The sequence below is a fragment of the Hypomesus nipponensis genome, chromosome 18 (genome assembly GCF_054491055.1).
Source record: "Hypomesus nipponensis isolate SF chromosome 18, ASM5449105v1, whole genome shotgun sequence".
Lineage (NCBI taxonomy): Eukaryota > Metazoa > Chordata > Actinopteri > Osmeriformes > Osmeridae > Hypomesus > Hypomesus nipponensis.
Genome location: NC_140378.1, coordinates 13013664 through 13037680, shown reverse-complemented (window position 1 = coordinate 13037680; position 24017 = coordinate 13013664). Strand labels below are relative to the sequence as shown.

At 44.8% G+C, this 24017-nt stretch overlaps 1 protein-coding gene across 2 annotated transcripts; it reads right to left on the bottom strand.

Moving 5' to 3' along the window:
* Window positions 1-9: 9 nt before the first annotated feature.
* LOC146252210 (glutamate receptor-interacting protein 2-like) lies at window positions 10-23987 on the bottom strand. Of its 2 annotated transcripts, none has more exons than XM_084679880.1 (24): window positions 23151-23987; window positions 17507-17587; window positions 16680-16815; window positions 15411-15556; window positions 15205-15291; window positions 14999-15074; window positions 14171-14316; window positions 13066-13213; window positions 12787-12956; window positions 10153-10281; window positions 9657-9782; window positions 9221-9407; window positions 7781-7926; window positions 7614-7694; window positions 6398-6464; window positions 5826-5971; window positions 5420-5564; window positions 5019-5149; window positions 4663-4842; window positions 4391-4550; window positions 3581-3695; window positions 3087-3287; window positions 2487-2633; window positions 10-2379 (listed from the first exon to the last, which is right to left on the bottom strand). In XM_084679880.1, exons 1-24 carry the CDS (start codon window positions 23320-23322, stop codon window positions 2188-2190), a joined length of 3315 nt encoding a protein of 1104 aa, XP_084536006.1. In that variant the 5' UTR covers window positions 23323-23987; the 3' UTR covers window positions 10-2187. The 2 variants fall into 2 exon arrangements, with proteins under 2 accessions (XP_084536006.1, XP_084536005.1); XM_084679879.1 differs by lacking the exon at window positions 23151-23987 and adding an exon at window positions 20371-20945.
* Window positions 23988-24017: the final 30 nt, after the last annotated feature.

Below are 24017 nucleotides of genomic sequence, written 5' to 3'. Positions count from 1 at the left end.
AAGGCCAAATAAAAGGGGGAAGGGGACAAAACTTCCTAATGTCTTTATTTGAATAAAAAGCAATAAATACACTTCCTGTATTTGAATACAATTCTGTATACAGTAAATCTCGCAAGCCAATTTTCATTTGAATAGGTTTAGTTACCAACTCAGATCCCTAGGAGAACATCAGGAGAGATTGAACAATGTGACCAAAACACTACATAGAAAACATTCAGCATCACATCTGAAACACAGTAACCACACGTGCATGTCAGTCAGACGATAAAAACACTGTACTTGAAACAACTCTAGAAGGGAAATCCAATATCATCAAAATGTACCATTAAAATTAAAATGGGCCTTTTTAAACAACATGCAACATTTTTACAGGAAATAATATTACAATTTAGTTTTTCCCAGAGGATTAATAGGCATCTCTCAGCTCTAAATGGAACAGAATGAGTCGGCAATCTCATCTCATCTTTACACCAGCCAATATATGAAATGAAAGAAATAATCGTATTTTCACCGAGGCAGATGGGTAAGCAGGCCAGTTGTGTAACGTCAGTGCAGTATAAAAATACACAATGTCATGATAAAATTGAAAAGCACTTGCAAGGTTTCTTTGGGCAAAACAGAGATGTCAATTGTTCAGCACACTAATGTTCTGAAATTCCCTTAATGAACAATGACAGCTTTGAGATGGGGAGAAATCCTATACATGCACACACATGGGAGGGAGCCATCTGTGAAGAAAAAAAAGGAAATGAGGAAAGAAACATGTGCAGAGCATGGGGCCTCAGATGAAGCATGAATAGTCGAAAAGTAAAAAATAAAATCATTCATCATTTGAACTGAAAGGTAGTTCACTACACGTCGAGGGCAACACCGGGGCCGGTAAGCTACTGTGAGCCATTATGATCCAATCCCTTGTGAAACTATTTACACAAAACACAGACAATGGAGGTGAAATCAAAACAAGGACTTTTCTAAACACATGACTGAGGTTGCTGTTGATAAAAAAACACACTTCATATGTGGACTCGTGACATCATCATCATACTGTGAGTGACATTGGAAAATAATTCAAACCACAACACAAAGAACAGAAGAGATGTGACTTCAGTGCACAAACCTGTCCAACTGCTTTGACAGAGAAAGTGTAAACAAATACTGTAATTTGTGTAAAAGAAATTGTGAAAGAACATGAATGTAAAAAAAAAGAAAAAAAGAAGTGATATGTACCCAGTATCTCAAGACAGGTGAACAATCAAACAACAAATATGATTGTATTAATAATCAATAACCTCTGCAGTACAGTACAGTGATACAGTGAGTCAACCCTTCATCAGTATGTGTCCTTCATGTGACGGTTATTTAAAAACAGAAAGGGGGAAAACTTGGACGGGAGTCACCAAGTCAATTTTCACAAACATTCTTGACGTCAGGATTGAGGGGTTGGAATGGTGGGGGATTCTAAAATAGAAATGTTTGTGATACTTGGCAAGAAGCAGAGAGCATTCTATCTATTTAGGGTCTGTGTTCTGTCCCTATGAGTGGCAGCGAAGGGGGCTGGGGTGGCCGGAGGAGAGTGCCAGGAGCCAAAACATGGCTTAAATAATAACCAAGCACTGCATGACCTGAGCCCAGCAACACCCCTCACAATATGAACATGGATATCTCTGCGTGTGTGTGTCTGTGTGAGACAAGGACCCGGAACACATTTCAATGACAAAAATATGTATATGTAATGAAAATGTTGCTCCTCTGTCTTTTGCATGCCAGCCTCTTTGGACGAAGTCCTGTTGCATTTTTTTCAAGACAGTGTAGTGTTTGTTTGTGTGTATGTGTGTACTCTCCCAATAGTGTGTGATGTTATGCCTTCTTAGTTATATAATGTTACATGTGGCTTAGCCTTCGCTGTCCCAGAGCCAGAGCCTCTTCTGGTCTCCATCCCATGAACACGGTGACTTGTACTGGAGATGTGGAAGACATGGGTGCAACAGCGTGACTGTCGGCTGGGAGTGGGCCAGACAGTTATATTGTACACTTGTGTATCTTCTCAAGTATGTGGGTGTGACTCAATGCATTTGTGAGTGCATGATGAACAAAATAAAATCATCGCACGCGCATTGCTTAGATTACATGTAGTGTTTCCTGTATTTTCAAAGCGCTATTGGTCCATTGATAAGCCCAGAACCTCGGTCACAGAGCGTAGCTGTTGGTCCTGTGCTCTGTGAAGCAGAAGAGTGAATCAGAGGGGTACTGGAAGTCCTGAGGGGTCTCTGCCTGTGCCAGTGGGTTCCTGCTGATGACCATGTTGAGGCTGTCGCCTGCTTCAGAGATGAGCGGCACAGTCAGACAGCAGTCTAAGTCTCTGGTCCTGGCACGGTTCACCTGGGAGGAAGATCGACAAATGAACAAATGTGCTGGTTACACGTGCCACGAATGTAACCAATGGAGCAACATTTCACAGAAATCCATGTGAATGACACCTGATGTACCTGTAGAATGCGATCATAGGGTTTCAACCCTGCCTGGTCGGCTGGACCATCTGGTCGGATCATGTTGACGAATACACCTTTCTCCAGCAGGCCATCTGAGACGCTGAAGCCAAAGTCTCTGCTGTCCGGATCCTTAGCCAGGGTCATCTGTAATCATAGCACAGTGTCGAATCACCAGACGCACCAGGTTGTTTTGGATTTGAGTTTTTTTTTCTTTTAGAGATCCTCATCCAGACTATCAAAGGTTGCTTAGATGCATTAGAGGTTATTTACCTCCAGAGCCTATTATTCATTTACACCAGGAGCCAGCCAAGTACAGTACAGTGTGATGAGCCCTGTGTTATTAAACTGCAAGTCCTGACTAGTCCAGTGGATCCACTGGGTCCAGTTACACCCCAGTGCTGCGCACGGCATGCTAGGAGACGGGGGGGGGGAGGGAGGGGTAGGCGCTGGGGAAATAACTTTATTCGACCTAGGCAGTATTTTCAGAGGCTTATTTTTGAACAGTGTTGGTGTTCAAATAGCTTTTGTTTTGCATTAAACTCTACTTGTGCGGATATTAACATTGAATTGTGTTGTAGTGTTTAAACAGGCCTAAACCTTGTGAAGTTCCAGTGTTGTGGGGGATGTGATCTCTTGGGGGTCCCCTGAGGTCCTGGGTATTCTGGGTCTGGTCCTGGTGGAGTTGGTCTCTGTCGTATTGACCTCATCCAGTATGGTCTCTCTCTTGATGGAACTAACATGGCTTTGGGACTTGGTCTCTTCCAGATACAGACTTAGAGTACTGCCTGTCATGGATGCCTGAAAGAGGACAGTGTTGTGGATGAATTAAAGACAAATTATAATGTGCTCACACTGACACGCACAAGCGCACACACACACACACACACACACACACAAACAACAGGACTGGGCATTGAGCCAATGTCTTTGCTGATCTAAACAGTAGCAGGTGTCTGGCCTGTCGAGTCAGATTTAATAATGGATTACAAAGCCTGACGATTATCATAATGCTTCATCTGGTTTGGTCATTTTGTCTGACATGGTCATTTGAATACATAAGCAGTACACAGCCAAGGGGATAGGAGCCCTACCTCCAGGTCCCTGAGTATTCCTGATTGGCCACAGGTCTCTAGGTCCTGCAGGGCCTGGCACCAAAAGCTGTCTTCCTGGTTCAGAGTGCCATGGCAACGAGGTGGGCTGACGAATCTATGACAACGCAGGAACCAGAACATGAGAGCAGCCCTGCTGTCCTTAGACCGGTCTGACAGCGTTCTGCTAACGGCGCCGTCTTGCAAAGCACCATGGGTGATTCAGGATCTGGACTGCATGATGGAGAGAGCTCCTGTACAAACATGGCCTTCAGGCCAACATGAGCGGAACACTAATCTCTCTCATCACAAAACGTTGAGAAGTCCTTCAGCACAGACAAAGCCTTCATGCAGTTCCATTTTATAAAAGTAATGTCACCCCCAAAAAAGCATTTAAGAATTGAAAATATGAAAAAGGAAGACACAAAAGTTCAGGAAAAAAACGTCAAGAGTGAGGTGACAGACAAGGCAGAAGTATCCTTTGGCCCTTTGGGGACTTTTGACGGAAAGGTTTGATGTAGACATAGAAGCGACAGAGAAAAAGGAGTGTTTATGAGAAACACCAGAGACCTCGTGGGCAGTTAGTAAAGCAGATGAGAGAGAGAATACCTGAGAAAGAGAGAAAAAGCACAGATAAAAAAGCACAAAACATAAAGCATAAAAATACTGTTGGACATAAATGAATCGCTTGTAAAATAAAAAGAACACAAATCCTGCAAGACACTTTGAAATGGAACAATGGTCTTTGTTATGCCTAACAAATACATGGGTCGGTGTGTAAGAGATTGGGGCCATTTGGAGCAGCAGACTCACCCAGCAGACTTGTCCCAGTCATCCTCACTGAACCTGCCATCGTAAAGGGTGGCATGGTGGCCCAGGTCTGTGTAAGTGGGGGTGAGTTGGGTCCTGTGCCTGGTGCGTCTCCACTCGTTAGGGTGAAGAGTCAGGTCGGCAGCTCTGTGGAGATAGGTGCCTGTACACACAAGGAACAAGAACTTTAAATTCATCCAAATGAGGACAGAGGAGGAGGAGAGCAGGCCTCTGTGGACCACATAGCGCGTCCCCAGGTGTGGAGGTGAGGGCACCTTGGCTGCCATAGCCGGCGTCGATCCCGGACCCATCCCAGGAGCTCAGGGCTGAGTCCACGCTAGGGATGGTGGCAGAGTACACGCCTGAATGTTTACTGGTCTTCTGGGATTCTGTCAGCTCGTCCTCCGTGTCACTTAGAAACCCTGTCTGTTCTGATGACCGCTGACCATCTGACTCTGACAGGGGTCAAAGGGACAGGAGAAAGGTGACAGGGGAAGGAGGTAGGGTGCAGGAGAGAGGAGACAAGGGGGCAGGGGACAAGTGTAAGACGAGAAACCAGAAAATAAAGGCCATGGTTTTTGCCTCCAGTGTGGGTGGTAACAGCCCGCAGCTTTGAAATGAATGAACCTACTTTTCTTGATCTTGAGGGTGACGGTCTCCCCGGCCATCTGTAGGAGGTGGATGGCCTCGCTCAGGGGCTTGCCCTTCAGACTCACCCCATTGATGGCTAGAACACGGTCCCCAATGTGGATGGCTCCGGTTCTGGAAGGACACCAGAGCAGAGTCATGTAAGGGGGTATGTCAGACTGAGTTGGTCGTCTACATCTTTGTTTGGGCCTACAAGCTGACTGGCTGCCCAGCCTGTTGAGACTGCAACAAAGGAGCTGAATGACACCAGTCTGGTATTGTTGATAGTTTATTGGCACGTTTCACAACATAGTGAGGCTCTGAGGGCATGTTATTTCCAAAGACCAGTAGAGGGGTCGAGGGATTGCGTGGAATTCATCTAAGCTCTGAGCTCTACACTCTCACCTCTCTGCTAGGCCGTTCTTGGAGAGTCCAGAGATGACGATGGGGTCAAAAGGCTCCTCTGTGCCTGAGATGGTGATGCCTAGTGGGCCATTGTAACGCTTCAGCTCCACTGTGTAGATGATGGAGCCTGACATCTCCAGCTCATCTGCAAGCAAAAGAACACACACACACACGCGAATGTGCACACACAAGTTACATAAGAAGTAAACTGTCTACAGTAGACACATCCAGGTCACATGCTGCACAAGTGCACTGCACTCATATAAAACATGCATAAGCAGATTTGTTACAGGACAAATATAGAAGCCATAAGTCTGCCGGCCCTGGATACAACATCCTTTGAGCAGTGTTTTCTGTGCTAACACTACCACTTGCTTGCCAAGGCTTGGGTATGTACTGTACATACCGGCGTTGTCCTCATCCTTCTGAATGCGAAGTTTGACCATGTCCTCGGCCTGATGCAGAACATGCATGGCGTCCTCCATGCTGCAGTTCTCCAGACGGACGTTATCAATGGCCAGCAGCCTGTCTCCTGGCTCCAGAGTGCCTGTTCTACCAAGGACAGTGGGACGAGGAGGACCATTAACAGGGGCAGGTTGGACAGGTCAGGTTGCATCATCCAACTGTATAGGGCCATCATGAACAAGTACAGTCAAGTCGGCCCAGTGTTAAAGAGATGGAACACTGCAAAATGTTAACAGATGTGTGTACTCAAGTGGAATATACAGAGAAGCACATACATGATAAACACAACTCTTTCAAGTAACCCTAGGGTTACATCCTTACTGCACACACCAAACCTACACTTACATGTACGTGACATACCCAACTTCAGTCAAATTCTCTTTGAAGACAATTTAACTGCCCTATAAATTAGCTGTGCCCATCCATAGCAGCATGGTCTCTGATCACAAGATATTGTTGTTCAAACTGCAAGCTGATTGTATCAGACTAAATCCTGCATGTGATATCCCTTACCTGTGGGCAATGCTTCCTTTCCTGATGTCGGAGATGATAAGGGGCTTCCCAGGCTTCTTACTCGCTGCTACAGAGAGAGACATACTAATATGTTGCATAGGCATGATGGCTAATCAATAGAATGTAGGCGAAGTATATATACTAGTGATACTATTCACAACATAAATCTCTCTCTAAAGCCAGTGCCAAACCAAAAGCATGATTTTATCTTGTTCCTGATGTTTTGATTATGCAATCCTCGCCACAGTCCAAAGCTGAAGAATCAACTGAATCTGTCTGTTCTCGCTGGCACAACCTTTCTGAAAGTCTGGTCTTTCCTGACCCTGTGTTCCTCACTGTGTTAAAGCCACAGAGGGCTTGTGGTCAGGGATGGTACGGCATCAGTATTTGTCAAGTTTCAAGTTCAAGTTTATTGACATTTGTAACAAGTACACTGGAAATCTTTGACCCTGCTCGTCTTGACAGTTCCAAGAGGCCAAGAAGAATCCAAGGTATAGCTGGCTGTTTTCAACTTGACGAGGTACACTATATCAGTGCGTTCACCCATACCAAGGGCAAGGCTACTTTGTGTGGGTGTCTGAATAACTACGATAAACTGTCATTATATAATCTGCTGTAGTACAATAGTTGTTTAACTGGTTTTCCTAGGCAGGTAATGCAGTCCCAGTATTACACTGTACCCACCATATAAACAGCCTTTGTGTGTTGAAAAAACAATTTAATGCTAATGATATCTTACAATATTTGACCTACCCAATATGTCTTTATAAAAAAGAATGTATGCCTGAAACTGATGATTTATCTGATCTGTAAATGGTATCGGTTTTTCTTGCTAACATCTTAGCCCACAGCTGCATTAGCTGCGGCTCCAAATGCTTCACACAGTTGGCAGCTTTGGACATATTTGCAAACTGACTGTTAAAAGTATGTGGATGGCAGACCTGTCCAAGAGAGGAACCAGGCAGCTGACAAGGGTGCTACTCCATATCAGTTGTCCCTGGCTGCTAAGCTGAGACAGAGCATCTTGTACCTAGAGATATGTATATTAACATCGCTAACGATCATATTGACTTTGACATTTCATTCAAAGTGTCAGTCATTTTGCTGGTTCTTCTTATGCAAAATGAAAATAAATCCTAACGTTCAAATGGATTTGTCCAAGCTGTTTATTAAGTTAAGATATACTGCTCCCTGCTGTCCATGGCTGGTAACTCACCACTTATCGTGATGCCCAATTCCACTCCTCTTCTCTTGGGTAGTTTTACATGGAATGTGCCACTACTGGGAACAACCGATTCTAATGGAAGAAACAATGACATGAGATTACCAAACATATTCATTTAGTCCTTCCATCTGAGGACACAGGAGGTTAGGTTGTGCTACCTGCGACATCAAACTCTATCTCCAGGGTGACCTTGTTGGTGAGGGCAGCATCTCTCAGCAGCTGATGGGCCTCCTCCAGGGTTCCCTCCTCAGTGGGGATGCCGTTGATGGACAGCAGTCTGTCTCCCACCTGCAGAAGACCAATCCTGACAACACACACACACAGGATTGAGTTCACACCCATTGGATGAGGATCAAAGGTCATGGCTTTTGTGTTGCATTTCCACAAGCCTGGGTCCCTGTAACAGTTTGAGGTTTATCTGAGCAGACAACAACTGTGCACATCTGCAAGGCTGTTCTAAGGTTCCTATCTGTTGTTGGTGTTCAACAGATCTTTCTGATGAGACGGACTGTCTGCCCGAAAAAGGACCAAGCATGACCTCAAAATTGCCCATTTTGATGCTTACTTTTGGCACAGGAAGCCTGCACAAGGTTCACATGCAACGTGCCCACAGACACACACAGACCCAGCGCTCAGCCCACAGACACACACAGACCCAGCGCTCAGCCCACAGACACACACAGACCCAGCACTCAGCCCACAGACACACACAGACCCAGCGCTCAGCCCACAGACACACACAGACCCAGCGCTCAGCCCACAGACACACACAGACCCAGCGCTCAGCCCACAGACACACACAGACCCAGCGCTCAGCCCACAGACACACACAGACCCAGCGCTCAGCCCACAGACACACACAGACCCAGCGCTCAGCCAACGCATGCTTACCCCCGTAATTGTGAGGGCAAGCACAGCAGCACTGTCAACTAGGATTAATTCACTACTACAGAGCAATTCATTAACCTTGCGTCAATGCTGAGACGAACATTACAGCTGAATGTTCTGCTTGAGTCACTTCTTCCAAACTGCTGTTGGTCTTTAATGGTATCATAACACCCAAGGGACTTGGCCTTGTGTTGTTCCCACAGACGCCATCATTAATCTTACAAGACAAGGGCAGAGACCACGCACTGGCCTGATTAGGTCTTTATGCTAATTGATCTGCAGTGTGTTGCTTTAATCAATAAACAGATATTAAAAGCTTCTAAACTCAGGGCCAGTCACAACATCAGCCACCACCACTGCTCTGTGGGCTGTGATGGATGCACTCCCTCCAGCAAACCATTCGGATTTACACAAACATTTTATGATGACCTTTATGTTGAGCCCAGAGATGAGGTACTGGGTACATATAGATCTGCTTGGGATGCAGTGTAAACAACTTACAGTTCTTTACAACACAGTCGTATTTTGAGCCTCCTTTCTCCCACACTACCATTTGCTGCTCTGTATATGACTAAGACTCGGCCCTGGGTTCAAGGTGACATATATATATATATATATATATATATATATATATATATATATATATGTGTGTGTGTGTGTGTTTTGGAATGTGTGCAGCACTGAAGCGTGAACAGGGCTGAACGGGTCACCTTTCGGCAGGGCTGTCAGGCTCAATGAAGCGGACGACAGGCGGAGCAGACAGGGTCTCGGTGGCAAACACTCCCCCCTGCAGCTGGACCCCAAACCCTGTGAGTGGATCTCCCCTCAGGACGACCTCACTGGTCTCCACGTGAACAACCTGTCCCCCAGGGCCCACTGAGCTGGAAGCCAGTGATACTGAGGGAAGGGAGAGAGCGTGACACACAGAGGGAGAGAGAGAAACAGGGAGGAGAATGAGTCACCCATCATATTAAACATCATTCATGTCTCAGTCAGAGATCAGTCAGATCTGTCACAACAACCCTACAGGAGCGGTGGAGGAGGATGAGAGGCGTGATCACCAGCATCACAGAGCATCATGTGACGTAAACAGCATCACAGAGCATCATGTGACGTAAACAGACAGGCCCTCTCTACTCGACTTACGTGAGCTCTTGTGGTCCTTCTTCCTGTGTCTCCTCTTGCCCGTGGTGCTGCGGGGGCTGGTGGGGGCCACGAGGGGGCCGGAGCAGGGCAGGGTGCTGCTCCCCTGGCTGCTGAAGCCTGAGGTGGCTGTGGAGGAAGGGGAGGGGGAGAAGCCACCACACACCAGAGCTGAAAGGAGACATACTCCAAATATCAACTCGCTGGAAGGGAAAGAGATTAGCGACAGGCAAATGTCCCCTCAACACCAGACACAACACCAGCACAATGCATGCACACATGACAGCATGCATGGGGACCACAGTACATCTAACATGATAGTCCAGCCAACATTTCATATTTGATTTTTTTTTTTTTTCTGTAAATCTGTTCAACCAGCGTTGCAGAGGAACCCCCCAAGTGACAATGACAACTTCTTAGAAACAGATTGATGTAACATGCTGAGGATGGCTCCATACAAAATCTCCTGCAGTCCCTCCATCAGGGCAGAAAAACTTACATTTGCAGTGGTCCTGCTGGTTGTGTGGGTGGCTGGGACTGCTCCATGTCTTGCAGTCTCTGGCTTGCTGGGGGTGGCAGAAGTTACTGCTGGGGTCCCAGTGGTGGTGGTTGCTTTTTTGGACTTTCACTGCACAGCCAAAGAGACAAATACAAGCCGGTCAGTAGAAAAAACACCCCAATTCCTCTGCTCAATGGTGTGCTAAATTCCAACCATGAAATGTTATCTTCGTTTCCATGTCTAAAATTACACCAGTACACAGAGCCCTCTGGATAATTCCTAGCGGAGTAATTGATATTTAATGTTTTCTTCACGGTACACCAGATTAAATCCTGTGGTGTCATATTTTTTTGTGGACATCAGAAAATCTGCGAGACACATGTAATTGAATTCATTGAATGGAAAAAGAATGAGTAGTAAAATTGGTCTGACGAGCTTACTTTTACTACTCAGTTTCAACAAAACTGACTGCAGATTAGAAAACATTGTACAGTATCACCTTCAGGAAGTCAGAAGATAATCAATAAAAAGTGTCTGTGAGGTTTGTTGTTCTATCAGAACTGACATTAGCTGGTCTGATTCTGGGCGGGGTACTGGAGACAGGATGTGACATAGGTCCTGATTGAACTCAGCTGAAAGCTTGATTGGTGATGAGCCTCATGATGAGACATGCCCTTGTCCATCTGATTGGCAGGTCAACATTCCAATTAAAATCAGTAAAACAATTCAATTGAAGTCTGATGTCTTATGTGTGGAAACATTTGAAGATAGAAACCCAGATAAGAATGCACACATTGGAAAATGTATTTACAGTTTCTCCGCAATTCTATTGGTACCTTTACAAACAGAAGGAAATATTTCTCGAGATCTCCATGGAACATCCAAGAGTGACTATTGAGCTGTAACACACACCTGAATGCTGGGAAGTTTTGCAGCTAAACATGAGTCGGTATATGCCATGTTTGACAGTAATCCTTGGTGTCCTCATTAGTGCAGTCCTAATCTCTGACAACATGTTCACATGCAGCAGGGATTTAAAAAAAGATACAGCTCTTCTCACGTCTCCTGTATGCAGACTCTTGGTTCAGTCCTGAAAGCTGGAAACACACTATACTGTGTATAATACAACCTCTATCCCCCCCTTTTCAAACAGGCACATTCCAATACTGCCAGACCTGTACAGTTTTGGCTTATGTTAAACTCACCTAATGGAACTGCATTTTCCAACTTTCCTGAAACATTAATATCTAATCCCTTACATGCCATATCAGGCCTAAATCCCTTGAGCAAATGAGACAAATTGAGTCTTATAATCACGTCTTATCTAGTGGGAATGAACTGTAACTGTGAAATATTCATCTTTTCTAAAGGCACTTTGTACAATCTTTATTGAACTCTAAATTGGAAGGCCAGGGATATAACTTCATGCTTGGGTTTTAGTTTCTTATTTCGTAGGCACTGAAGTGTGCAAATAAAAGACGATGGGATAAATGTTTATAACCTTAAACATATTATTGTATGTCGATAGTTTGAGATCACTTTCTCATTTACCATTACATCTACCAGTGTATGCTGTACAGACTCCTGGGCTAAGCACACTGGCAGTAAAACTAAGACCCCAGTTAAGACTTCAGAATAAAGGCCTCCTGATCAACTTTAAATTAGAGCATGGCAGGTAGGGCTCAGCTGCTGCAAGTACAAAGGAATAAAACCATAGTTCCACAACTCCACAACTGTCACCATCTGATGGTTCTTTGTATGTTCTCATTTATTGAGAACCCTCCTCAATACTGCCAACTCACTAAGCATGTAAAGCATGGTATGAATGTGATCTCTGATAGCATGGATAGCATGCATTTGTTTGTGTCTGTGTGTGTGTAGCTTGTTAGCCTGCATCCATAAGAGGCTGAGGCTGAAGCCCAGAGCAGAGGGAGCAGAGCTGGCAGCCCTCCACATATGCAGGGTGAATCAGATCCGCTAGATGAGGGCTATGGAGGGCAGCAAGCCCCTAGTGACAACAGCTCAGTCCACAGTCACAATACATATATTGTAACCCAGCAAATCTACAGTTTCCTCTGCACACATACAAATAACCGACATTATGTCAACACATGTTTGGTTAACATTAGAGGATTTTACCTCGGCATAGTTGCCCTATTGCCTGCTTTGAATCCACACACAAAGTTGTATGCCCACAATGTGTCCTAATTCTCTCTCCATCTCACCCAAATTTGCACTCATTCCCTCAGGCAATGAAATGTATTGGGCTGAAGTATAAATGATGCCCTTATGACATCTTCTCTGGTGCATTTTAGTACCAACCATGTGTGTTAAGATTCATACAGAGCATTGAATATGTGCGCATATGGTGGAGAAGTAGAGACCTAGAACACAGCGCCACGGTCCAATCCCTGTCATGCCACATTAAAGAAGGCAGGGTTGGCCCCCAAAGGTCGCTTTCCATGTTTCTTCTTCATGTGAAGCCTTCCACAGGGTTTCAGGGCCTGACAAAAGTTCAGATGCCTTCAACCAAGAGAATAACCCTTTGGCAGTTTAATCTATTTAAGGAAGTGACATGAAGCTGCACATGGAGGCTTTAAGAAGCATAGGACTGATGCCACCTGCTGGACTGACCTGTGTCCTGGGGCCTGATGGGAAGCCTGCTCTGATTAGCCGGTAGGATCTCCAATTTTACAATGTCACATGTGCTGGCCAATAGCTGAGTGGCTTCCATCAGGGAACAGTGCTCAGTGCTGGTGCCATCAATAGACAGGAGGAGATCTCCACCATGTAATGCCCCACACCTGTGAGAGGAGAGAGATGAGATGCTCACATTTAAACAAAGTGGTTTCTCATCTTAGACTAAATGCCATGGTGAAGAACCTTGTACGTTTCTTTTCCACCCGGCCTCACCTCTCCACCACGCTGGCAGGCTTGATCTTGTCGATGACAATGACCTGCTTGTTCCTGTATAGGGAGGTGGTGAGGCTGACGCCAAGATTGGCAGACGGCCCCTTCGCTATCTCCACCAGCAAGGGACCAGAGGCCTGCTGCACCGCTTCTGAAACACACACACAAACACACACACAGCCAATATGTGAGATACCTGAGAGAGTCAGTGATAGGCTTGGTGTATCTCGGTAAGTAAAAGCAAGTATATAAGGATGTAAACTTGAGCCTTCATCAACAAACATTTAGCTACAACAAGAAGGAAGGCAGCTTGTCTCTGTGAATTTCTTACTGTGTGACACATCCAATGGGCTAGAGGCATGATGAAAAAAAGCTATGACATACAGAATTGTCAAAGAGAAGGGCGTGTTTGTCTGAGACCCTGTCTGGAACTCATGTCCATCCTTGTCCTACTGTAGAATGTCACCCTGCCCGTGCAGAGCAGGGTCCTGGCTGACAAACCCATGGCTGTCGCTGACTTATAGCTGTCCCCAGGGGCGTGTTTGGATTGCCAGATGAAATAATGCTACGAATTCCCCCCCAGTGGCGCAGGGAAAGTCATTTACATGTCTGAGGACAGACTGACATTTGACCCCTCCAAAATGCAATTTGTTTGACCTTCTCGTTACCTTAGAGGGTCTCAGTCTACATGCAAGGAGAGCATCTGTCTTTCTGTCTGCCTATCCATCCCTCAGTCAGCCAGTCCATCAGCCACTAACCAGTCCATCTATCTATCTGCCTGTACGTCGAATAGGGCAACAGAAGTGTGTCTCACACTTACTGTAGATACTAGGGTCAATCTTTTGGGGGTAATCTGGTACATTTCAAACATAGACCCATACTTAGACAGAGGTGCATTATCATTAACGTCTTTGTTTTCTCAGATCTGTGCTAGCATCCATCATCTCCGCTTGACATCAGTTTTGGGGATGACTGACTCCCCGGGTGACGGCTTGAACACTAACTTGCACTCAGAAACATTCACTCAGACCAAACAGCCACGTTATCCACCCTCAGAGCTATGTTGCTCTGCTGTATTCTCACACATTCCTAGTACATGTGTGCTCACCCATGACGGAGATGTCATACTCAATCAGGAACAGGGCTTCCTGGCCGCATTGCATCAGCATGGTCAGAGCATCAGCATGCTTCTCCCTGTTTAAGGGCATCCCGTCCATACTCAGCACGCGGTCACCTGCCTTCAGAGTGCCCTCTCTGGGGGAGAGACAGCCAGGTGGGGAGACGGGGTATGGAGGGGGGAGCGGAGGGAGACAGAGGGAATTAGGGAGAGGCGAGGGTTGGACTGTTAAACAGGTAGACGGGCGTAACGAGAGAAGGGTTCTTCAGAGCATTCACCTAATCACTAAATAGCTTCCAGTGTGGCCCATCCTGAGTAAAAGAAAGGACATTGGGGAAAAAGTCCTCCAAACATCAAATCTCCCATAATGAAACATTCTCTGTGTTACAGCTGTATGAGTATACCGCTGCCCCCAATTATTCCCAGGGTTAAGTAAGTGCAGTGAAGCTATTCTTATCAAGCTAATCTTTTCGCCTTGAGAGAAGCATTGCCCTTTCCACTATGGATTCAACATTAATTAAGTTATATACAGTAAAGTCAGTTCCATGTGATATTTTATTCATGTCTTGAAGCATCATAACATTATTTAAAGCCATCATGCATTGCAGGGGACCACTCAGACCCTGAAGACAGCATACTGATTATCGTGGTCAACAAGGCACTGCAGAACGATACTGATTCATGAGAAATTATTCTTGAAAATGGACAACACATACATATTTATTTATACATATGCCAAAGATATGTTTGCAAACACACACACACACACACACACACACACACACACACGTTCACACTGACTCCTCTGCACTTGTTCACCTGTCAGCAGGGCCTCCAGGCCTGACGCAGGTCACCACCAGAGGACGAGACCTGTGCCAGTCTTCATGGAAGCCTCCTAGAAAGGCAAAACACACACACAAACACACACACAAACACACACAAAAACACACACACAGTCAAGTCCAGCTGATGTGGCAAAAAAATGGATATGCTCTGTGATATGGCATGCCTGTCAAAATGCCCACCTCTCATGACAAACCCAAAGCTATTGCCTTCCTTGTGTAAACACACCTCAATGGTTTTGGATATGACACCTGCTGGAGTGTTCTGGACTGAGGGAGAGAAAAACAGGAGACAGACAGAGAAAAGGTGAGAGAGGCCAAAAAACACGATTACAGGTGCAATGGTGGGAGGTAGGACAGCTGGATTGGTAAAGGAGTCCTTCCAGTACCGAAAGGGGGCAGCTCGTACTCCACCTCCAGCACCACTCGCTCCCCAATGTTCTTCAGCAGGCTAATGATCTCATCGTGGCGCAGCTTGGACAGGTTGATGCCATTCACTGACTTGATGTAGTCTCCTACATTGAGCTGGTCACTCCTGCAGAGACAGACACAGCAGGCCTGTATTCCTTGGTGTAGCCTTCATTTTGAACAGGATGTTACGTTCAAAGGAATCACCGATGTTAGGGTAACAGTGTAAACAAATCAGGGACTTGAGTCTTTACAGTAAGTTTGTATCTACCGTCTGAGGAATGTTCAGTGGAACCACTGAGAGAGCTAACAGTAAAGGTGCCAGTGCTGAGATGCTATCCTTCAGAGAGAGATGGAGCTATTTAGTGTCTCGCTCACAAGCACACGCGCTTGTCTGACTCAATGGAGTGCTCATTGGGATGCTAATTAAATAGACACCTCCAGGCTATTACCAGTCTGAGCAAGGATGGAGGACAAAGACACATCATCGTCAGCCAAGCTAGCCCTGTCATACAGTCTCACATACACACATCCCTGCTAACTGACCTGCCATCTATGGTAGGGTGATTGAAATCGTTTACTAAGGCAAGCTGTTAAATCAGCATTACCACAACTGTCTTGTCAGGCGATTGAGTTTTATCTTCCGACATTTACCACGTGAGTGTGTGTGTGTGAGAGAGTATTTCCAGTGTGTGTGGTGTGTTAAGGAGAGGGCAGTCACATGCTGCTTAGTCATTAAAAAGCGTGATTTCTCCTCTGCATTTTCTCCCTCTTGTTGCTGACGTTGGTACAAATGATTTGATCTGAATCTTAATTAAGCTTGCTTTATCTTCATCTTTGTTGAAGTAATATTTCAAAAATAGACATAGTAAATGATTATGCCTGATGAGTGAATCGGGCGGTAATTGACCACAGCAGGTACTCTGTAAATTCTCTCACTGGCTCATAGAAAAGCGTCATGATAAATTATGTGGAAAGGAAGTAAATGAAGTTTGTGGACTTCATGAGCGGCTGAACATATTCATATACAATTTTGTTCTGAGAAGACTCTTTCACAAACGTGCCCTGGTGAAATATCAGTCCCAGGCAACACATCAGCCAGACCGCCGCTGATTCAATGGAGCGTCGGTGATCCTGCGGTTAAAGCAAGCTGGTGTAACTAGACAACACGTGTGTCGAGGAGGGTAACACATCCAGACAGTTTGGTGTGGTTGCCAGGTTGTAGCTTTGTCAGCCAGAGAATATCTTACCTGGCAGCTAGCCCTCCTGGCCGCAGGTTTGAGACTCTGGGCTTGCCTTCTTTATCAGACCCCCCGGAGATGGTGAGGCCCAGACTGCTGCCCTCCCTCTTCATGAGGTCCACAGTGGTCACTCCTCGGTACTCCTCTGCTGACACACACAGGTACACACTCAGCACTAACATCTGCCTGACAGACTGACTATCTTTCACACATGCACAGACACGCACTCACAGATATGCAAATGAGTCTTTCTCGCCCCTATCTCCTTCTTTCCTCTTTTATTCTGGGGTTAGACTGATGGATTGTGGGGATGAGGTCCACCCCATTGTAGCTAAGTAAATGTAGTTGACTGAAATTCAGGGCATACAGTTCAAAGAAGGCCATACTGAATACAATAGTGATAACTACAGCTCATATATTGAAATTCCTTTCTCTTCCTGACTTGAATTGGGACTGAATTGAATTGGGAGATTAACTAATAATGGAACCTACAGACAGTGTTACACAGTGCTTGGTCTCATTCTGTCCCTGGGGACAGCCACATTGTGCTGTGCTGTTAAATCATGTTCAATGACTCCTACTAAGAAATAGTACAAGCTTAGTACCACTGACAGGTATGCCACACAAGCATTTATTTCTCCATATCTAAGCATTACAAGATATTCAAAACAGTGCAACATCTATCATCTTACACTAAGCAGACAAGATGGGAAATGTGCAATCATAAAGTAACAATGGATGTGCCTGACTGTCAAGACTATTCTCTTCGCTTGTTTGTTAAACCTCAACATACAGCGGTTCGGCAGTTCAACTAGAAATATGGAGACACAGCGTACCTGAGAGACTGTGTCTCCTGGAGGAGTGGGAGTGCTCAGACCCTCCAGAGTCCTTGCCACCCTTGGAGTAGGGGCCATCATCTGCAGAGACAAAAGGGAATGTTTGGAGGCTGGTGTTCATGTTTAGAGAGAGAGAGAGAGCTTCTATGACTAGTCTGTGAGGAATGTGTGGACCTGAGGCAAGTCAACATTGCCACATTCTCTTTCCACACTTACACAGCTGCTATGGGCGCTGTTAACCCTTTGGCCCTTATAACCCAGCATAGACACTGGGAGGCAGGTCAACAGTAAGGACAACGACAACCTTCTACAGGCTCTAAGCTGGCTCAAATAGAACAGATCAAAGGCCCCTTTGAGTCCCTGACAGAAGACACTGAGAAACTCATCTTTTGACAGGAGACATCTGCAGGACCATGATGCATGAACATGGAGGCAGGGGAATGTTCTTGAAGGAACAGACTGTGGCTAATGAACTGCTCAGGCATGTGGAGAGAATCCCCATTTTCTCATTTAGAGCAGCTGCTAGAACCAGGACATATTCTAGCAGTTCCACTGGGATACAATGTTTTTTCCTGCTCCTCAGTGCTAGCAGTTTCTGCCACAGAGTTGGACCCACCCTTCATGATGGGGAATGTGACTCTGCACTTTCTAATCCTGTACATCCAGGATGACCTTTTTTCAGGAAACCTAATCCAGGAAAAACTATGAAATGTTGAATCACTACGTTATTGCACGGTCAAGAAATATCCATGTCAGGTTATAGATGAACGTATGTAGATATTTCTTCTTATCCGCTTCCCAGTCTGCGCAGCGCTGACTCACTGGGACCTCTGAGACCACACACCCTGTACAGGAGAGCAGCGTGAGGCTTGACAACCACTGATCCTTTACATTAAACCTTTACAATTGCTATAGCAACATATGCATGAGCACGTCATGGTTTCACAAACAATACAGGCACTCTACTTTGCTCATTTCCAGCTATTATAATATTCTAGAGGAAAACATTTTATACTGTAATTATGCATTATTACTGTGTGTGCGTGCATGCGTGTGTGAATCAGAAGTCAATCTATTTGGTTTCATGTTTATCATTTGAGCCTTAGCTCAGACCTGTCAGCTAAATTCCCATGGCCATTATAAAACAGAGAATGCCTGAGGTCAGAAAGACAAAAATGTCCCATTTACATAGCAAGGACCCACTCAAATTAGTGAATAACAATATCCTATTTCAAAATGGCTTCCTCTTTCTTTCTCCGTTCCTCCATCTGCACTGATGTGAGACAATTCGACTGGTGAGAGCATAAGCCTGGCAGGCACAGGTTTAGATCTGTTCAGATGAAGATAAAGCCTTTGTCAAACTTGTGCTGGTCTGGAGGGGAGGATAGGCTTGGTTAAATCTGCTCAGTTAGAGGAATATATATTGATAGATTGTTGGCTAGAGCTGGATGATAGATTCACATTCACAAGTGAGGAAAACAGCCAGCAACAGCAGGACATGCCGAAATATGCACACTGTGATGATGTGCAACCTTTTATTCACTTCCCTGCACAAATATCCTCTTCAACATCTTCAGGGCATTTACACACACACACACACACACACATGCACGCACGCACACACACAGACAGACATGAGGGTAGAAGCCTACATAGGCATTCACATGTGCCCAGAATCTCTCTCTATTACACACACGCACACACACACACACAAACACACACAAATGTGACAAATGTAGACACTTAATGATAGGCAGAAGTGTAGTAATCGCACAGCTTCCTCTGGGCCCTCACAGTCCAGCAGCTGTCATTGCATTCAAAAGGCAACATGAGCTCTGGGTCACACAGACCCAACTCACTGCACGTGACTAAACACTACTGTACACTAGCACCCTCCAGCCATCCTTCTCTTGTCCTCCTCCCGTCCTGTTCCCTCCTGCACCTCCTCTACCACCACCATCAGTGGCTCTGACAAAGACAGCTAGGATTTAGATAGATTTGATACATCAACAGACATGAACACTTTTTTGTCTGTAAAAACCCTGAAAGCATTTGCTTATGGGTCTGAAAGAGAGTAAAAATAACAAATTCAACCAAGCCAACAACACAGTTGACTGCTTTTTCATCAGTCAAAGGGAATACTTGTGAATATTGAACAGCATCTCCAGAATCCTTAAGTAATCCCATTAATGTAATTATCTGCCAATCAAAATGAGGGCACATCCCTATCATAACCAATCAGAATGTAGGTTAAATAAGGGGGCTGCTGTGACAATGGCCATGGAATCACAATTCTATTTTCAGACACAAAACATTATTTATATACTGGGCTTCACCAGACCCAGTTAGCATTGCTCCATGTGTCCCAATTTCAGAGTACAAGCAGGCGGGTATTCACTGGCATATTAAATGGTATTGGTATTGGTAAATGGCATTAAGATCTATTGTATTACTTCACTGCATCAATAGGTACACTGTTACATTGTGTCCGTATTACATTGGAACACAGAAGAGAGTTCTGTAAATAAAAAAGCAGAATAAATGGGCATATAACAGAAATATGTCATAACAGTAACAGGGGAGCAACTCTTCATGACAGGGGTAAGCAGGGTGACAAGACTGTCAGCTTTGTGTCACAAGCATAGAACAGCGTTAGGTTACTGCTTCTCAGATGAACAGTATACATTCATAACAACAAACTTTTAGGACAAACAGTTACAGGTGCTGATGCAGCAACTGACTGCCCACTACAGTTGAACTACCACCGCATAGTGAACAGGACCCTCCCCTCTTAACACAACAGGTACAGTATATGAGCATATCACCTCCTCTGGTGCAGATCAGGGACCAGCAGGGAGTCTTACCGATGCTGTTCTTCGCCTCTCTCCTCAGACCACAGAGCATGGCCGCAGTTTGTCACAGCATCCGACCGGAGGAAGCAGCCTCTCTCTCTACAGCCGGCCAGTGAACTGAGAAGGTCCTGGGAGTAGTGCTGGTCCCCAGAGATCTCAAGTCCCTCTCACTCTCTCAACGACTCAGAAAACCCAGGAGCACCATTTTCTTCTCTTTCTTGACTTGGTACAATGTCAAGTACATGGTTACCCCACACTGATTGCAGCTAACGATTAAGTCTTTCTTTTAAGAAGAGGGAAAGCATATCAGAGTCTTGCCCATAACTCATACATTTCCTTACAGTTAGAAGATAGGAGAAAAAAAAAAGTATGTAAGGCTATCTTATCTGTTCTTAATTAAGATGTCATAATGACATGCTTGCCTCTTGTAAGATGTCATTGCCCTGAGAGATCAAAGACCGGGAAAGCACATGATCAAATACAGGAATCATCTTCTGTTCTGTTTCCTTTCCTCCCATCTTGCTGTGGCTCCTTCTGAGGTATTCCTAGTCGCTCTTCGTATTCTAGAGGATTAATCATCCCCCGTTCACACACTCACACTCGAGCTTACACACAAACCCACTCTCTTCTCTCACATACACTCACCCTTAGTGACACTTTATCTCTCTCTCTCTCTCTCAGCCAGGGGTGTGTTGGAGCTGTCACACACCCTCCCCTCATGGATGAAGTCACACCTCCTTCACACACATACATTCTCCCTCCCCACACACAGCATACAGACATTCACAGACACACTTAATCCTCAGCAAGACACAGTTAGAGGTGATACACTCACACACACTCTGATTTTCCACACTGAACTATCCATACAATTAACACCCCCTCCACATTCATTATCACATGTACACAGTACCCAAGCACACATTTTTTACATACAGGCATACAATTGAAAGGCATACATCCATGGATGCCAACATCCATGAATCCAGCACTACTGTTACTACTCATTACATCACACCCACAGACAATATTAGTTGCCTGAACACGCACACAAATGTTTGCACACAAACATGTGTGTGCACAGACACATGCCTATACATGGTGTCTACTCAAACAGCTGAGTGGCCAGCAAATCTTTTATCTACAGAAATATCTTATTGCATTTTTCCTTCTATTATTATGTATATTGAAGTGTTTCTCTTTAATGACACCTGTGAAATATCAGGAAACATTTACTAAAAAAGAAACAGTCCCAATAGAAGAAACAAGATGGAAGAGGAATCATGTAGCCATTTGACTGGAAAATAACATGGAAAACAAAGATCATAGGTTTTCTCCTTCCTCTAATGTGCTGCAGTAGAGCCCAGTGTCTCATGTTTCCTTCTCTGGGTAAGAGGGTCCCCCCTGCCCTCTGGCTCCCCTCCACTCAAACACAGAGGAGTGAGCATGTCGGCTGACCCATACGGCCCACACCTGTCCAGCCATTTGTCACCCTCACATACCTAACATGCCTCTTTTAAGTCTGTGAGCAAGGAAATTGCTTCACAAATCACACAGGGGGAAAAACGCAAAAGCTTGACCCCATGCCATGTCACCTCAGTCGGAGCAAATACATATCCATACCCGCATAAAGTCAATCCGTAAATCAATTTCCATAAGTCAAATGGATGCTTCCCAATGTGTAGTGCAACTGTCTGTCCTTGATCCTTAGAATGAATGTCCTAGACACATCAATTAATTATGAACAAACATTCAATCTTTCTCTCCATTGTAGCATGTAGCCTAATTAGTCTGCTCTTCCAGTGGACACAGTACTCTTTGACGTATATTATTTCCTCTGAGAGTTTTGTCCCTAATACCCCATTTACTGTTTGAGTGTGTGGGCTTTCAGAGCGAGACTAATTAATTTCCGACACTATGAGGAGGAAGGAGAGAGGGCTGTGTGTTGGTTTGGGAAGAACACAGGGGACCAGGTCAGAAAAGTAGGGTAACAATATATACTAGTGCTTCTTTAAAATGTACAGGGTGCACAATTAACCAAGCAAAAGCAAACACTGCACAGGTTTCACTATCTGATACCTTTTCCAATTAGCCGGGGAAATGTGTTGCTAAACACAATAACATTAAAAATAAAAAAATGAATTATGCAATAAAACACTTCTCTCAACAAATCCAGAATGTTCTCACATCTTAGTGACAGAAGGTAGGATACTTAACCATATACAGTATGAGATGTTTCCCTAAATGCAACATAAGGCTCTTTCTCAAAGCAGCAGCCATACTGCCACCTTATGGTTACTAGCTGTAATTGCATAAATGCCTAAATCTAACAGTAAGCAGCTATTACAAACCTGTCAACATGAATCACTGAGTTACATATACATGAGAGGCAGAGGATATGAGTCAGTGTTTAAAAATTAGACACCACACTCACATTGAAATATTCAGATATCAGGTAGGTCAAATATAAATGAAAAATCACACACACAGCTCTAGTGCAAAGGATTATTTTAAGCATTAAACAGCAGTTTATTGATATACTGAACACGACAGGATTAAAAGGAAAATGGATGGTATTTTAGACCCAGCACACCAAGCCAACAAAACTGGCTACATGTGTCCTGCGTCTTCACAGTATTAGTTTTCACTATGCTAGTGAAATGATAAAATACACATCACCGATGGCAGATCAAATAGATACTCTAATCTACAGGATAGAATTACCATTATCCATAAGATTATCAAGCATGCAGGAGACATCTTGACTGCTTTATCAACCGTATCATCCTCACCTTTGGTCCTTCCTCTGATGACACCAAGGCGGCACCTGAGGGAGAAAGAAAACATCCTCCGTCTGCTTCCAGCAGCCCGTGGTCCTTTCCTCCTGGAGTCTGTCTGAGGCAGGGCAAAGGTGAAAGTCTTAGAGTTGCTACATCCCTTCCCAAAAACGACTCTGGTGGCCATGTTCCTTGCCTAGATCTTTTCTTTGTTCTTTTCTCTCGCACAGCCTCAGTCTTGTTGTCCACACAGCTCACACCTAAACTGGAGGTCTTCCAAAGGGGTCAGATGCATCCAGGTCAGTCTCAAAATGATGGAGCATGTACACTCAAGTATAAGTGGAAGACAGGTGTGGGGACATAACTCATCAGCCCCACGCATGGCCATAATTATGTCCTTATCCTGCTGTTTCGTGTCCGGCACAATGGAAACAGCTGAAAGAATGTATATTTTGCTTTTCTGGCATCTAATAAGGGCAGATGGAACAGTGCGGATGGCTGCAGAGATTACACAGCTTGCCAGACAGAATGCAATGGAAACTTACTCCCTGGGAAGCTGGCTTAAGGCTACGCAGGGGAACTGAAGGGAGTACAAACAATTGGAAAGGTATTTTTTTTTTTATCAATCAAACAAAACAAATGGAAGACTCATCTCACCTAAAAGGGAATACTTAAATCTGAGCAAAATACAAATGAAGTAGTGATGAGTTAAAGTAAATTTTTTGAATTTTGGTAGATGGAAAACACTACTAAATTCTAAGTCTTTCAGTTATGACATAAGCAGCCTGGATCACCACAGGGAGCTGGCATGGAGGGTACCACAAACTTGGGCCCTCAACATACAACAAAACCATGCATGTCATGTACAAACTGCAACCAGTA

What these genes read in the sequence shown, in the direction of transcription:
- LOC146252210 (XM_084679880.1), bottom strand. Translation starts at nt 23,322, where the DNA reads ATGGCCACCAGAGTCGTTTTTGGGAAGGGATGTAGCAACTCTAAGACT. An exon ending in CCTGGAGGCCCTGCTGACAG is followed by an intron (nt 14,317 to 14,998) that starts GTGAACAAGTGC and finishes TCTCTCCCCCAG; the next exon opens with AGAGGGCACTCTGAAGGCAG. An exon ending in GAATACTCAGGGACCTGGAG is followed by an intron (nt 3,288 to 3,580) that starts GTAGGGCTCCTA and finishes GTCCTCTTTCAG; the next exon opens with GCATCCATGACAGGCAGTAC.